Source organism: Aspergillus undulatus (assembly GCF_047715775.1).
Source record: "Aspergillus undulatus strain CBS 261.88 unplaced genomic scaffold BDV17scaffold_59, whole genome shotgun sequence".
In the NCBI taxonomy this organism is placed as follows: domain Eukaryota; kingdom Fungi; phylum Ascomycota; class Eurotiomycetes; order Eurotiales; family Aspergillaceae; genus Aspergillus; species Aspergillus undulatus.
Genome location: NW_027396663.1, coordinates 181785 through 194379, shown reverse-complemented (window position 1 = coordinate 194379; position 12595 = coordinate 181785). Strand labels below are relative to the sequence as shown.

At 52.6% G+C, this 12595-nt stretch overlaps 6 protein-coding genes across 6 annotated transcripts; 4 read left to right on the top strand and 2 right to left on the bottom strand.

Annotated features, from left to right (window-relative positions):
• Nucleotides 1-234: 234 nt before the first annotated feature.
• BDV17DRAFT_191789 (uncharacterized protein) lies at nt 235-1461 on the bottom strand. The gene is made up of 3 exons (XM_073755119.1): nt 1390-1461; nt 534-1328; nt 235-453 (listed from the first exon to the last, which is right to left on the bottom strand). The coding sequence occupies exons 2-3, from the start codon at nt 1249-1251 to the stop codon at nt 356-358; spliced, it is 816 nt and encodes a 271-aa protein (XP_073611906.1). The 5' UTR covers nt 1252-1328; nt 1390-1461; the 3' UTR covers nt 235-355.
• Nucleotides 1462-2949: 1488 nt separating this feature from the next.
• Nucleotides 2950-3357, top strand: BDV17DRAFT_294883 (uncharacterized protein; the record flags this gene model as incomplete). The annotated part of the gene is made up of 3 exons (XM_073762938.1): nt 2950-3017; nt 3080-3165; nt 3248-3357. The coding sequence occupies 3 exons, from the start codon at nt 2950-2952 to the stop codon at nt 3355-3357; spliced, it is 264 nt and encodes an 87-aa protein (XP_073611905.1).
• Nucleotides 3358-3832: 475 nt separating this feature from the next.
• On the top strand, nt 3833-4671 carry BDV17DRAFT_191785 (uncharacterized protein). Its single transcript, XM_073755118.1, has one exon. The coding sequence runs from the start codon at nt 4065-4067 to the stop codon at nt 4503-4505; it is 441 nt and encodes a 146-aa protein (XP_073611904.1). The 5' UTR covers nt 3833-4064; the 3' UTR covers nt 4506-4671.
• A 1448-nt stretch (nt 4672-6119) lies between these two features.
• BDV17DRAFT_284269 (pectate lyase) lies at nt 6120-6932 on the top strand (the record flags this gene model as incomplete). Its single annotated transcript, XM_073760508.1, has 3 exons — nt 6120-6467; nt 6522-6620; nt 6678-6932. 3 exons carry the CDS (start codon nt 6120-6122, stop codon nt 6930-6932), a joined length of 702 nt encoding a protein of 233 aa, XP_073611903.1.
• A 480-nt stretch (nt 6933-7412) lies between these two features.
• BDV17DRAFT_273068 (chloride channel protein) lies at nt 7413-11067 on the top strand. Its single transcript, XM_073758985.1, has 4 exons — nt 7413-8019; nt 8074-10327; nt 10376-10759; nt 10818-11067. The coding sequence occupies exons 2-4, from the start codon at nt 8111-8113 to the stop codon at nt 10971-10973; spliced, it is 2757 nt and encodes a 918-aa protein (XP_073611902.1). The 5' UTR covers nt 7413-8019; nt 8074-8110; the 3' UTR covers nt 10974-11067.
• A 262-nt stretch (nt 11068-11329) lies between these two features.
• BDV17DRAFT_294880 (dihydrofolate reductase) lies at nt 11330-12151 on the bottom strand (the record flags this gene model as incomplete). Its single annotated transcript, XM_073762937.1, has 1 exon — nt 11330-12151. One exon carries the CDS (start codon nt 12149-12151, stop codon nt 11330-11332), a length of 822 nt encoding a protein of 273 aa, XP_073611901.1.
• Between the last annotated feature and the right edge of the window lie 444 nt (nt 12152-12595).

The following is a 12595-nucleotide window of genomic DNA, read 5'->3' as shown; positions in this document are numbered from 1 at the left end:
GGAATGCCATCAAACTGCTTGGCAAGTTAGTTTCAACGCATCCATTCAGTGTCATGCATGGCGGACAACTCTCTCTGAAAGAGTGGACAGAGCGTACGTCTGAGATATCATGACCCCAGGGCCTTGAAGACGTTTTTTTTTTCTGGGAAGATTCTTCTCTTATAGGTAATATTCTGACGTGACGCTCATTTTCAGGGGACCATTGGGATTCAGGGCTCTCGATGCAGCAAAGGAGAGCGAAATATGTTCATAGTTACAAAGTAAATGCGGTTATGAGTTGATCAAATATGCTCATCAACACAAGACAGAGACACTTTGGTTTACTTATCTGTGTATAGTCGGCCCGAAGCTTCAGTTAACAACCGCCCGCACCCCCAATAGCCCCAAGGGCCCCAGTTCTCTTTACCATAGTTAGATCTTGATATAGCGTCGGCGGCGTCATTCGCTCCATTGCTGAAAGAATGTTAGCTTATCCGTGACTATGATACATCATGATAGTCCAGGGAGGATTCAACTCGGGCTAGCGAACTGACCTTCTTTCTTCGCCTGCTTACTCTCAGCAGTCTCATACCAAAGCCTCAACACCCACAACGCGACCAAGGCATCCCTTTCCTCCTGCTTCATCGACATCGTAATAGAAAGCCTAGTCTTCCCCCGATCATTCTTCCCCAGCACATCCTCAACCGCCACCTGACGACCCTCGCCGTCAGTCCAAACATACCGACTGCTCATCCAGCCCGCGGGCCGGGCATTGAAAAGGGTTACTGATTTCCCCAACGCGTCGAACAATGGCTTGTGTGCGCAAGTCCGCCCCGCACTGAGTAGAGCCGTGAACTCCGTCTTTTGGAGGCGCGACTTTGTTGTCTCGAAATGCATGTTTCCTATTGTTGCTGAGGAGTCCACGGAGGTGATGTAGTAGCCTGGGACATCGGTGCGGTATTGTGCATCTGCGGGATGTGCTAGGTAGAAGAGATGATGATGCTGTTGTGGTTGGGTTGTCGCATCGGTCTTCTCTAGTGCGTTTTGCTCTACTCGCTCAAAAACCACAGACGAGTTCTTTGGTGGGGTCCGTGGGAGAGACGTTATGTTGCGACTCAGCTGGTAAAGAAGGGTAGATGAGGATTCGCATTTGATGGAATCTCCTTCGAGCAGTAAAACGGCCGGTGGCAGACTGTCCGTTTCAACAATCTTGGTCCCATCTTGGATTGCGTCTTTGTATGATGGCGGCAAGTCTGCAGTGTCTGGCTCCATGGCGGTGGATGAAGAGCAGCAAGTCGAGCATATATTGTAAGGCCCGTCGAACAGTGTCTGTGAATTGAAAGATCTGTCTGAAACCAAACGTTAGAGGCTTTCCAGACGATACTTATTACTTGCGAGTGTGTCTCGTACCTTGTCGAATTGTCCAGCTTGGGTGACGATGCCGAGAGCGTGGCTGTGAAGCGGTGATCTTCGCTCATATCCCCGGCATATGTACTAGTAATATTAGCGAAGACGAGGAAATACCTCCAAAGATGCTCCATGGCCCAAGACATTCAGATCGGTGATGGAAGAGTAACATACTGATACGGATTATTATAAGTACTTGTTAGGCTAGCTGGACTGAACCAAGGTTGTCTTGTACCTGCCCGGGGTCAAGCGGGGTGTTCCTGTTCACGATAATAAGCTGAACCTCTCCTTGTCTGTTTCATCTTCTCCAAAATGTTTCTTGATTCACTTCCAACAGAGATACTACTCGGAATTGGACAATACACAGCATCACTCCACACACACACACTCCGCGCCTTATCATGCGTGAACCGGCGATTCTTCAACGTGTTCAACCCCCGCTCTACGAACGCGATGCGAATTCGCCCCCAAGCGCCGCGGTCGCTTGGGCAGCAAAACATGGAGTGATCGAGATAATCTACCAGTCAGTCTTCCACGGCGCCGCGATCCCTACAAAGTCCCAGTTCGGCAAAGTCTCGCGTGCTAAAAAGGGAGATGCTCTACGGGAAATACATCGGGCGCAAGTTCCTTGAGGAGCCGCCTCCTCGCTCACTCTTCTTGGCTGTTCAGTATGGGCATCCCAAAATAGTAAACTACTTTCTCGACCATGGATGCGACATTGAGATGAAGAGCCCGGACAGGCTGTCCCAGCTGTGCGTTGCCGTAATGCATGAAGACTTGGACATCGTGGAGATATTGCTGGCTCGGGGTGGGCGGCAGGATAGAAACGCTCTTGTGAACTCGTATAGCCCGATACAGGTTGCGGCATTCCATGGAAGGGAGGATATGTTGAAGCTCCTGCTCCGAGGTTACTATAGTAGCCCTGAACCGGGGTCAAACCCGAGTAGGTTAACGGTCGGCCAGATACAGGATGCATTTGTGTGTCTGCGCTATGCGAAGATCATGATCACATCATACGGCTTTTGATGCCCGCTCTTGATCATCTCAACTTCTATTTCCCCGAGTACCTTATAGCGCCCAAGTGGTCTAGTCCTTTGTCCTGGGCTATCGAGAAAAAGGGTGTCGAGCTGGTCAAGCTGTTCCTGAAAGAAGGAAAGGCGCATCTACTTTTCGGGCGCACGAAAGCAACGCCTGTGTCTTACATCAGGCAGTGCTCAAGAACAACGAGGAGATTGCGAGGCTTTTCGTGTGCCATTATTCGCGTATACAGCTTACTCAGGCCCTAGCGTACAGCATGCAGTTCGCCAATGGACTAATCGCACGAATTCTCATTGGACAAGGCACGCTGCCGGATTTCAGAGACCTAGATGACGAGAAAGTTCCACTGCGCCGATGTAAAGGAGGGGGTTTTTGACGAACCCGCTGTTCACCCCTCTAACATGCGCGGTCTGCTATGGAAATATACAATTACTGGTTCGGCACGGCGTAGACGTCAACCGAGAGTACACTGTCCATACGCCCATGGGGATACGTAATCCCACGGGAGGACCGCTGCTCTTGGCCATGCAGATGAAGCATGAGGAGATCGCTGAATTCCTGCGCAAAGGAGCAAAGGAGGACGTTAGGCAAAGGTTCGCAAATGCGAAATCGACAATAAAATTGGGCGTGGCCCCATGCTAATGCTTGCTGTTAGTGGCGACCTAAACAACAGAGATTTCTTCCCAGCCGCTGTTCTCATGGCTGTACCATCTGCAGAGGAGCAAGATGCTACTGGCAACCGTTAGTACAAAGGTGGAAGCGGTCAGAATGAGGAGAACGTTCGGATTCACAGCGCTGATAAGCTGCGCTCTGTGCCTCCTAGGATACCGGGATGATATAGAGGACGACAGGCCAGAAGCTCGTCGCGAGGGAGGACCCATGAAAGCCGTCTCATTGGCACCTCCCGATGCTATCATTCCTTGGCTTGAATAGTGTGTGAGGTGCAGCCGATGCTTTGGAGATCGTGGCGAACTGTTGACTTGCACGTGAGGCTAAATTTCTCGATGCATCATGAACACAGAACAGCCGCAGCAAATTCTGTTCAGATGAAGACATGCAGCTTGAGGTGTAGATTGAGAGGGTAGTTTGTGGTGGTCAGGATATGGCTAGGAGAGCTCATAGATACAGTTCGTCTTGCTCGCTACGCCAGCAGTGACCATGGACCCCGGAGGTACACCCTCGCTATAGCCTCCTGGTTGCCTTAAGTTGTTTCGATGAAAGCCGGTTGGCCTGGAATTGCTGCAAGTGAACGTCACACGTGACTAACCAGTCTTCCCACCCAATCGAGCTTATAGATTAAGAAGATCGAATTTGTCGGTAATCCGCCACAATAAAGAGAGAAGAAAATTGTATATGGCCAAGGCCATATCGGTGGGCCCATCCTTGCAAGGCGAGTGTTGATCGGAACGGCATGACGTACAGTGACGGAATTGCCCGGTTTATATACCCGAGCCCTCGGCTATCCGACGTGAACTGTAGGATGCCTTGCATCCATCGCAGCCAGCAACCGGTACCTGCACCACTGCACATCTTCTGCCCAGTCCATAATCCTTTTTGGCCTGGAGACCAGGACCCTCACCAAACTGCTTAGATTTCTCGTATCCCATCGCAGCAACCGACGTAGCCGTCCACGGTCGACCATGCCACCCCTCAAAGGCGACCCAAGCCAACACAATCCCAAAGCCCTAGGCGACACCATAACAGGAACCTGCCTCTGCGGCTCAATCCAAGTGACATTAAACGACTCCTATCTCTTGTCCAAACGTCACGCCAACGGCCGCAAAATCTCAGAAAGTTCAAGCTCCGTCGCAGCGAATCTAAGCATCGAGGAGTCCAAAACGCATATCGACGACAGGCACAGGACCCTTAATAAATATGCTGATCTAGACACGATGAGCGGGCGGCAGGTGGATAGGTATTTCTGCTCGAGTTGTGGGTGTCCGATCTTGTCGATGACTGCGCTGTTGCCGGGGAGAGTTATTATCAACATGGGCATCTTCCCACGGATTCCGGTGTCCAAGCCGGAGACTTCTGCGCTTCATCGACGTTCGTGGCAGAGAAGGCAGGAGGGGATTGTTTAATGGAGGATCAAGGCCGGTGAGGAGGGACTGTAGAGTACTACCGAGTACTCTGTATTTTTCTGTCAAAAAAAACACGAAGACTGTACATATGGCGTCCCTGGAATTAATCCTGCGGCGATATCCAATGTCAGAGATGGGCGTGTTCGGTTTGCGATGACCGTGTCAATAGCTTGAAAAGAGTTGGTGTTTCGACAAGGCCTTGCTGCTCCCTCAACAGTAGACGGATGTGGAAGGCACATGATTTCGGGCGTGGCCTACACTGGCCTTCGCTCCCGTCCTTCCATCTACTACTGCCTATCCCCTCCGCCCTCCCCACTTACATGTCTTGCCTTCCAGCAATTCGGCACCTATCTGCTCAACTTCATCTCGCCCCACTTACCCGTACTCTTTTGTCCACGTTCTTTCGAATCGACCGACTTACCATGACATAATATCGGATTTGCCCGGTGAGATTGAAGTCGGCAGTCGGCGATCTATTTCGATATACGAAGCGTCCAACTGGAACTTCGTATTGCGGAACGAGCTGGGGATCAACCTGTAGAAGCGATTCTAAGCTTACTTAGAGGCCAAGATAGTGCGGACTTCGCGTGTCATTCCGAAACGCCGGTGCTTGAATTCCCGACTGCTGAGGACCCTGCCAAGCCATTTTGCTGTCAACGGCCCTTATCTTTTCACCAGCAAACTTGCAAATAGGCCTCTGCAATGAGAGCTTGATTCTCCGGGTGGGAATCATTCATGCGAGAAAGGTCGTGTCCGAATATGGTGCGGAGCACACGGCTGTCGCCTGCAGTGGACGGACTATTTTAATCCCTGCACCTGCGTCTGAAGAATCTTTCGCGTGCAGGTGGAGCGACTGGCGGTGGCTTAGCCATGGGGAATCCTAGCAGCCCAGCAGAGCCCAATCTATCTATCTGTATGTGGGGTGCTCCGGACCCTGGCAGTGAAGTTGACCCCTACGCCGTTCGCCCATAGTCACGGCGAAATCATGGCCTGACACTGGTGTCAAGACTTACCGCAGTTATGGAAAGGGGCCATGGTCCTGCAATATCCAGGAGCAGCGCCACATATCCTCACCGTATCCGCAATATCATTTTGGAAAAGGCAGCCTCTCAGGTCCTCACAGGAACCACACTTATCTGTGGAGTTTGCTGTTTACACCTCCGCCGGCCAATGCATCAAAGCAGGACAAATCCCGAAACATTTCCACCCTTGGCTATCGCGAGGCGCAAAATGCGATATTGCTGCATCTTGGCAAGCCCAACCAGCGGGCACACCTTCAATCTATCTGAGGTCCCGTCATGATCCATGATACCAATGTGACCATCCATGCTCGGGGAATCAGCTCTGCAATTGGAGGGAAGATGGCGAAATACCTCTCTGGCCAAGACTGAGCAGTCTCCTGCAGAGGAGTCTCTCGTGATTATGGAACAAATTGGTTGCTTGAGTTATCTCCTTTCTTGATCCACCAATGGCCAGAAGATGGCGGTTGTATTGCCTAGGGTCCCTGACTCCCTGGGCCAGCGAGGTATAAGAACTCGCGCGATCTCCCGGATCGACATGTTTGCGCAATCCAAGCTGCCTCTCAAGCTGATCATCCGTTTCATCTTTGCAACTATGCTGTCCAAGCTTGCCCTAGTTTCCACCCTTCTTCCCGTGGCTCTTGCCTGTCTTGGGTACGAGGGTGGTCTCCCGCAGCACACTGCCCACTACTCCAACAGTTCTCCGATCGAGATCGGCGCGGGTGAAGTCTTCGATGCCGGCTGGGCCAAGTACGACCGCGGATCTGGAGCCTGCAACAGCGGCGAGGGTGGTAACGATGATGCCGTCTTCATTCTCCAGGCCGGCGCTACCCTGCGGAACGTCATCATTGGCAAGGATCAAAAGGAGGGTGTCCACTGTGAGGGTCCTTGTACCCTGGAATTTGTCTGGTTTGAGGACGTCTGCGAAGACGCCATCACCGTTGTACGTCTCCTTTTCATTCTGGTATTACTACGCTGATCGATTAATCCATTTCAGCGCGGCGACTCCTCTGGAGATCACTCTTGGATCATTGGCGGTGGTGCCTACCACGCCGGCGACAAGGTTGTGCAGCACAATGGATGCGGTACCGTGAACGTGAGTACTTTCAGGTTGACATCGGCCTAACCAGTTACTAACGAACATCGCTCCTAGATCATCAACTTCTACGCCGAAGACTACGGCAAGGTCTACCGCTCCTGCGGTAACTGCAGCTCCCAGTGCAAGCGTAACGTCTACGTCGAGGGCACCACTGCCCGCGATGGTGGTGAAGTCGTCGGCATCAACTCGAACTATGGCGACACTGCTACCCTGGTCAACGTCTGCGCCGACACCTCCAGCCCCTGCGTCCTCTACGACGGCTGCGCAGGCGGCTGTGAGCCCGAGAAGATTGGAACCTGCTCTGGCTAAACAAGTCAGGCTGCGACTGAAGGGAGGAACGAGGATTGCGTTGCTCGAGCTTGTACATAGTTTAGGTCGATCTGCTCGCATTGGCTTCCTGAGCGACCGGCAAGATAGCATTCAATTTTATCATATTTATACCCATTCCTAAATATCGACATACCTGGGGTGACACCCAAGAAATGCGGGGATGCAGCATGCGTCACTGCATAAGGCTAACGCATGGGGGGGGGGGGGGTAACTCCACCTTTCACGATCGTCAGCAGGGACAGGGAGGGGTCAACAAGATCCGCGGGGGCAAAGTATAATTAGCCACATTCAGGCCCGGTTGGACTCTGGCGAGGGGTAGTCGAAAGACGATGGTTTGGCGCCCGTGCGACACTATTGAAGACCTAGCGCTGTTTATGTGTAACTGCACGGATGACAGAATGTATATTTAATTTAAGCATCCCATGGGGGAACAGGCGATCTGCGGGGCTTGCAGTGACAGTTCAGTTTCCTATTTAAAAGCTTTCAGAGCTTGGAAGAATAGAAGACTTGACAATAACCTTAAAAGACCCGAAACTCGAGACATCTATCTTTAGGACCTTGGAGACTGCTGTTTGGTATGACGACAACAGAAGTACAAAGCGACCTCTTTTGCTAAGGATCGACTGCCGGTCCTCGCGAAACCGCGTCACTATCGCAGAAGACTCGATAGTCTATCTCTTGGCTATTGTCATTTCGGACTTCTGTCGTCCAACAACAAACTGCTGTATTCGTCAGTTGTAGGTGGATTGTTGCGACTATCAGATGATGACTGTTGGCGATGACGGGTCATCTGCCGCCAAGGCGTGATTCACTCTAGCTTCTCCTCTTTGGGCTTCCTCTCTGCTTCACAACTCTTCTCAGTACTCACCATCCTAGCTTCGTTTTTACTCTCAGTTTTCTTTTCTGCACAATATATTTTTTGAACCTTCATTTTCCCCTTCCGAAACCGTTGTACGGCCGGGTCAATAACCGTGGAACCACGACCTCCTCACCTTTGGGCCTGAACCTTATTCCCTCCGCAATAATAATACCCCTTCAGGCGACTGTAGGGGGACCATGTTGGTCGGTAAGCATCGCATTTCTGTCTTCTGAATCTTATGACTTGATTAACAGCTCCAAGACTACCACATATAGGGGAAATTTAGGTCCCTTTCAAAATGCCCCGATCGATTCCATCCTACTTCACCTCCCCCCAGGAGGACCCCGAGAATGTCGGTCAGCGGCAGTATAACCCCCGAACGGCCCCGCCCTCCCCCTCCGCCATGCGTCGAAGCTACAGCTACCTCTCCGAGTCCCATGACACATACCAGTCGCTAGAGCCGCCCCTGGAGGCCGGCGAAACGACCAGCCTTTTGGGGAAGGCCAAGGAAGGCGGAAGCGGAGGCGGCAGTGGAGGTGGTGGACGCGGCCGAGGACTACCGCAGCGATCATACACTACGTTCTCGAACTCGTCGGGACCGGAAGCGTTCAGGCACACACTATTCGCGAGTAGTTTGCGTCGGTCGCGGCATCATAGCCGAGCGAACTCGGTGAATAAAAGGTTTAGTCGGCGGGAGAGCTCGGAGGGCGCGCAGGCCGAGTCCATGGCTGCGTCTGCGAAGGATACGATGACTGCGAGCTTCCTGGATGACCGGATGTGGTACGACCAGTTCACGTCGACGGACTGGGTGCATGATAGTGTTGCCGATGGGGTGCGGCTGCGGGAACTGCGACGTAGGAAGGATATTCGCGGCCGACTGATGGCCCTTTTTGACGGCGCCCAGGGTTGGATTCTGGTTGCGCTGATTGGGATAATCACGGCGGCGATTGCGTACCTCGTGGATATATCGGAGGAGTTTGTGTTTGATTTGAAGGATGGGGTTTGCACGACGAGTTGGTTGCGAAGTAGGGAGAATTGCTGCACCGAGAACGAGCACGGCGAGTGTCCCGACTGGCGGACGTGGTCTGAGATGATGAATCACCACGGCGGGGGCAGTGTCTCGGTTGACTTTTCGATTTACGTCCTTTGGTCGGTGGCCCTTGCCGTTGTTTCGTGTCTCCTGACGCTACTTACGAAGACCGTTGTACCGTCGTCTGTATCCCTTACTACGCTGGATGAGAATCTGGCTGCCGAGTGGTCCCGCAACTCGAAACGGGCGACGGATGTTGATGTCTCCCCTGCGTCTGAGGTTGGCTCGTCCCCGCAACCGCCTCTCCCTATGCGCCCTGATATGATCTATTATTCTGCTGCGGGTAGTGGTGTTGCCGAGGTAAAGGTCATCAACAGCGGCTTTGTCCTTCACGGCTACCTGGGGTTCAAGACATTGGTGATAAAGACTTTGGCCCTTATTTTCAGTGTCGCATCCGGCCTCAGCCTCGGCAAGGAGGGTCCGTATGTGCATATTGCGACGTGCGTTGGAAACATCTGCTGTCGACTCTTTAGCAAATACAACCTCAACGACGGCAAGCGGCGTGAGGTCCTGAGTGCCAGTGCTGCCAGTGGTGTTGCTGTAGCCTTTGGAGCCCCGATTGGTGGTGTTCTCTTCAGTCTGGAGGAAGTCAGCTACTACTTCCCACCAAAGACGCTCTTCCGGACATTCTTTTGCTGCATTGTTGCCGCTCTTTCGCTGAAGTTCCTCAACCCCTATGGCACGGGCAAGATTGTACTATTCGAGGTCCGGTACCTCGGTGACTGGGAGATATTCGAGCTCGCCATTTTCATGCTGCTAGGAGTGCTCGGCGGTGCCGCGGGTGCTTTGTTCATCAAGGCCTCTAGCATCTGGGCCAAATCGTTCCGCCGCATTCCTGCCATCAAGCGCTGGCCGCTACTGGAGGTCGTTCTTGTAGCGCTACTGACAGGGCTAGCTGGTTTCTGGAACCGGTATACAAAGTTGCCGGTGACCGAGCTTCTGTTCCAGCTGGCTAGTCCCTGCGAACATGATTCCCGGTCATCGGATGGTCTGTGTCCGCATCCAGAGGGAATCGGCGAGGTGATCAGCGCGCTTACGGTAGCGTTCGTGATGAAGAGTATCTTGACCGTGGTAACATTCGGCATCAAGGTACCTGCAGGCATCTATGTCCCGTCAATGGTGGTCGGTGGCCTGATGGGCCGTATCGTGGGCCACGTGACGCAGTACGTCGCATTGAAGTATCCCAACTTTATGCTATTCGGATCGTCGTGCGCTGCTACCGCCGGTATGGAATCTTGCGTTACCCCGGGAGTCTATGCCATGGTTGCTGCGGGGGCTACCATGTGTGGAGTGACTCGCTTGTCGGTGACACTTGCTGTCATTCTGTTTGAGTTGACCGGAAGTCTGGACCATGTCTTGCCGTTCTCGCTGGCCGTTCTCTGCGCCAAGTGGACGGCTGACGCTATTGAACCGCATAGTATCTATGTACGACTCCAAAGCTCGTTTCAAGAACGCATACTAACCCGGTCATAGGACTTTTTAACCGAAATGAACTCCTACCCCTTCCTCGACAACAAACTACAAATCATGTCCGACTCCGAACTCGGCGACATTGTCCGACCCGTCCGCCGCAGCCGAATCATCGATATAACAGAATCCCCTCTCGTCCCGGCGCGCGAGCTACGCTCAAAACTCCAGCACCTGCTCATGGCCGGCGAACTTGACAGCGGTCTTCCGATCCTGCGCGACGGCGTCCTAATCGGACTTATCCCCGCACCGGATCTGGAATACGCACTTGACTCGCTAGACGACGAGGATGGTACCTCTTGTCTGATGGGCATGGACACTTCATCTGCTATCTCGGATACGGACGATGAGGATCCGTTGCGTGTGGATTTTACTAGATATATAGATCCAGTTTGTCCCCCTTTAAATTCCTCAAGCTGGGCTAAAGACTGATGAAATGGCTTTGCAGGCTCCCCTGGCCCTCGACATCCACTCTCCAATAGACCTTGTTTACCAGTGCTTCGTCAAGCTGGGCTTGCGCTACCTGTGTGTTCTTCATGACGGGCAGTATGCCGGGTTGGTTCATAAGAAGGCTTTTGTGAAGTTTATGAAGCAGAATGGTTGAGGCGACTCTATTCTGTATAGAGCATTACATTACATAGCGTTGCATTGCTTGCATTGCATTATTTCTGCTGCTGCCCTTTTTTTTTTTTTTTTTTGGCCGATTGGTATACATGTTTTGAGTCCATTCGTCCTGTGGAATTTTCGGTTTGGTCTGTTTTGATTATATGTTGCATTCCAGCGTTGGCTTTAGCTCACTACCTTTTCGGTCTTGCATTGGCATCATGGCGATTTGGTTTGGTGTATATGAGGTTTGATATAGCCTTGATACTAAACTACGGGGTATCTATCCACCTCCTCACCTCATTCGATCATCTTCTCTTTTCACTTACATTCCCTACTCAACATGTCCAATCATGATTATAACACCCTCTCATACCCAACCATCCTAACCCTAATATCCCCTTCCTCAATCCACTCCCCGCTAACCTCCTCCCCAACCCACGCCGTCAACTCATCGGGCTCAACCCTCCTCCACTTCTCAGATGCCAGCTCCGCCGCGTTAATAGGGAAAAACGTATCGCACTCAAACCCGCTCCCGTCTAGTTTTTCCACGTCTGTCATTACGATTCGAATTTTCCGCTGCGTTGCGGATTCCGACTCGGGGGTTGAACTTGAGCTTGAACCCAGTCGTAACGAAGCACCGTAGATCTCTGCACCCCCGATCACGAAGATATTTCCCACATTTCCCACCGCGGCCTCCTTATCCAGCTGGGATAGCGCGCCCCCGAGACTCGATGAGACGAATGCGTCTGTTTGTCCTTCGGCTGGCGCTGCCGTAGCCGTAGCCATAGCCGTAGCCGCATCCCCCGCTTGTGCTTGTGCCTGTGCCTGCTCAGCCGCCTTCTTCTCCGCAAGCTCCTTCTCTCTCTTCCTCTTCTCCTCAAGATCCCCCCTAATCCGCTCTGCGACACCCCCGGCTGTATCCCTTGAAACAACAACACTAACCCTCTTCCCCAACGGTCTCAGTCTAGCGGGAACAGAGTCGTACGTTTTCCTACCCATTATAAGCGCATTTGTTACTCCCGCGCGTGGCGCACGGGACGTGACGCGCGCGAAAAACGACATGTCGGATTTTATCCGTGGCCAGGGGAGGGTGCCGTTTAGGCCTATTCCTAACCCCCCTGGGAGGGGGGTTGTTGCGACTATCAGGGTCAGGGTTTGCGGGGTTGGGGAGGGCATTTTGGGTGTCCGTTGTGGTGGTGGTGAGGTTGCGGGGTCGGGTTCGCGATGTGATGCGATGCGACGCGACGCAACGCGGTGGGTTGGATGGAGGAGGGCTGAGCCGAAGACCAGGAGGTGGAATGGAATTGAACGGAATGGAACTGGGACAGGAAGGGAAGTAGTTTATCCGATCAGGGAAACCTGAACGAGCAGGAACTTGGGATTCGAGACTTCGGAGACGGGGGAGATTGAGGAAATTGAGGTTGAGTGCCCGGAAGTTGGGTGGGGAGAGATCCGACCTCGGGACCCCGAGCTTCCTCTACGGTACCTGACATAACATAGTGGACATCTGAATTGATGCATTTTGTCCGTTCAACAAACAAGACAGGCTTGGAGATTGGCGAGTATATACATAAGCTAGTATCCAGAATGCTCCATGGATGCAATAAATTCCAAGGACGC